This window comes from Schistosoma haematobium, chromosome 5, assembly GCF_000699445.3.
Source record: "Schistosoma haematobium chromosome 5, whole genome shotgun sequence".
Lineage (NCBI taxonomy): Eukaryota > Metazoa > Platyhelminthes > Trematoda > Strigeidida > Schistosomatidae > Schistosoma > Schistosoma haematobium.
In genome coordinates, this window is record NC_067200.1 from 2,732,921 (window position 1) to 2,735,004 (window position 2,084).

Sequence of the window (2,084 nt, forward strand, 5' to 3'; positions counted from 1 at the left end):
AACTGCATAAATCTGTATATATATGTGTATTTGTTTCTTTAAAATCATACTTATATACAGTGAAATATGGACAATAGATCAGAATATAACTAGAATTATTATATTATTTACACTCATGGATTAGAGCTAATAGTCATTTATAAAATAACTAAGTATCATCATATACAACATTGGTGTGTGCTTGTTTGTTTGTTTGCATACAATAATTACTCATAATTATTGTTTAATACTTCATATTGTCCAATACTACTAACAAATAGTATTTAAGTAGTAATTGAATAAGTAGACTATAATTAAAGAATGAAATTGAATTAAATTAATCTTTTAATGTTGACATCGTTTGTTGTATATTATTATTCAACCATTGAATAACACGATTATGTGATGTATGCCAAAAATCAGTCAATTCTAAATTGAACATTTCATCTAAATAATCAATCGTTTTGATAAAATCATTATCATTATCTTTATCCTTGATAACATCATTCAGATTTTTATCCAGTGTATAATTTCGTTTGAATTCAAATGATTGACATTTATTACATTCTTCAATAGAATTAGTCATTTCATTCAGAGATGATTGTTGATCTTCATGAATATGGTGATGATGATGATGGTGGTGGTGATGATGATGCTGATGATGGTGATAATGAATATGATGATAATGATGAGAAGGATATTTATCCCGGAAATGAGGAGGATTATCAATATCGCTTTCAATGGGTTCGATTTTCTCTGTCACTTCAGTGTTTAATGAATCCCTACGTGGTTGTTGTTGTTGCTGTTGTCCAATATCATCAATATTATTGTCAGTGTCATTTGTTTTCTTCAAAGATTCTTCATTTGTTAAGTTAATTTCCTTATCTGTACTATGATTTTGACATTGATCATACTGTTGACAATGATGATGATGATGATGATGGTGGTGATGATGATGATGTTGATAATGATGCCTATGATGTGCATAATCTGGTTCTTGATGATGAATAGAAAAATCTTCATCTGATAATTTAATAGTAAATTTATTTGCTTTCCTATCAGTAGCTGGTGATTGAGATGAACATGTTTTTAACCACATACTCCAATTAGAATCATCATTTTCTGAATTATCATTTGATATTATAGGAATACTATATGATGATAATTCACTTAATCCAGATAATGGTAGAATATCTGTATCTAATGAATCATCAAGCCACATTAATGATGATTGATTTAATATTGTTGACTCTTTTCGACTATTATCATTATTATTATTATTATTATTACCATTATTATTACTAGTTGAATAGTCGGGATTCATTTCATCTTGTAAATTATCAATCATAGTATCATACATATTTGATTGATTATTGATTTTTTCTTCATGGGAATAAATGTTAGAGAAATGACTTTTCAAATCATCAACATCATCATTATCATCTCCATAATCCATAAATGAATGTTGTGTAATATGATATTCCATTATTTTCAATGATTTAGTTGCATATTATAATGTTCAATTCATTTATTGTTCTGTAACATTCCTATATGGATCTTTATTTCGTATATACATAGATATAATGAAATATATATGTGTATGTTTGCTTTATAATGCATCAGATGAAGTTTCTCACATCACCAATATCATCGCTGCCAACATCATCATCATCATCATCATCATCATCATCATGATCATCCACTCGTATGGATTTTTGCATTCCAATCATGATCAAATGAAATATTTCAAGTTCAAATAGATTTCATTTTAACCAATCAGAAATTGAATTATAATTCAACCAATCAAAAACGAGATAATTCAATCATTTGATTAATTTATTAACCAATAGAAATTTAGACAAATCAATTATTATATTCTACGCATAAATCTATTATTTAAATATTCAGATTATAAATATAGGTGGTTAGAAATGGATAGAAACAGGATTGTAGGTTTCGTTCGATTTGAAAAGTAAACAATATCAAGTGAATTTACACTTCAATTCATTGCACAAACAAGTGATTATTAGGACATAGTAGTTAAGTGATTAATACGATGGCATTTGAATGGAATGATAATGGGTTCGAGTCCCATCCTAGTGAAC

The 2,084-nt window shown here is 27.2% G+C and overlaps 1 protein-coding gene across 1 annotated transcript; it reads right to left on the reverse strand.

Annotated features, from left to right (window-relative positions):
- Positions 1-316: 316 nt before the first annotated feature.
- Positions 317-1,844, reverse strand: MS3_00008955 (uncharacterized protein; the record flags this gene model as incomplete). The annotated part of the gene is made up of 1 exon (XM_012946969.3): positions 317-1,844. The coding sequence occupies exon 1, from the start codon at positions 1,463-1,465 to the stop codon at positions 317-319; it is 1,149 nt and encodes a 382-aa protein (XP_012802423.3). The 5' UTR covers positions 1,466-1,844.
- Between the last annotated feature and the right edge of the window lie 240 nt (positions 1,845-2,084).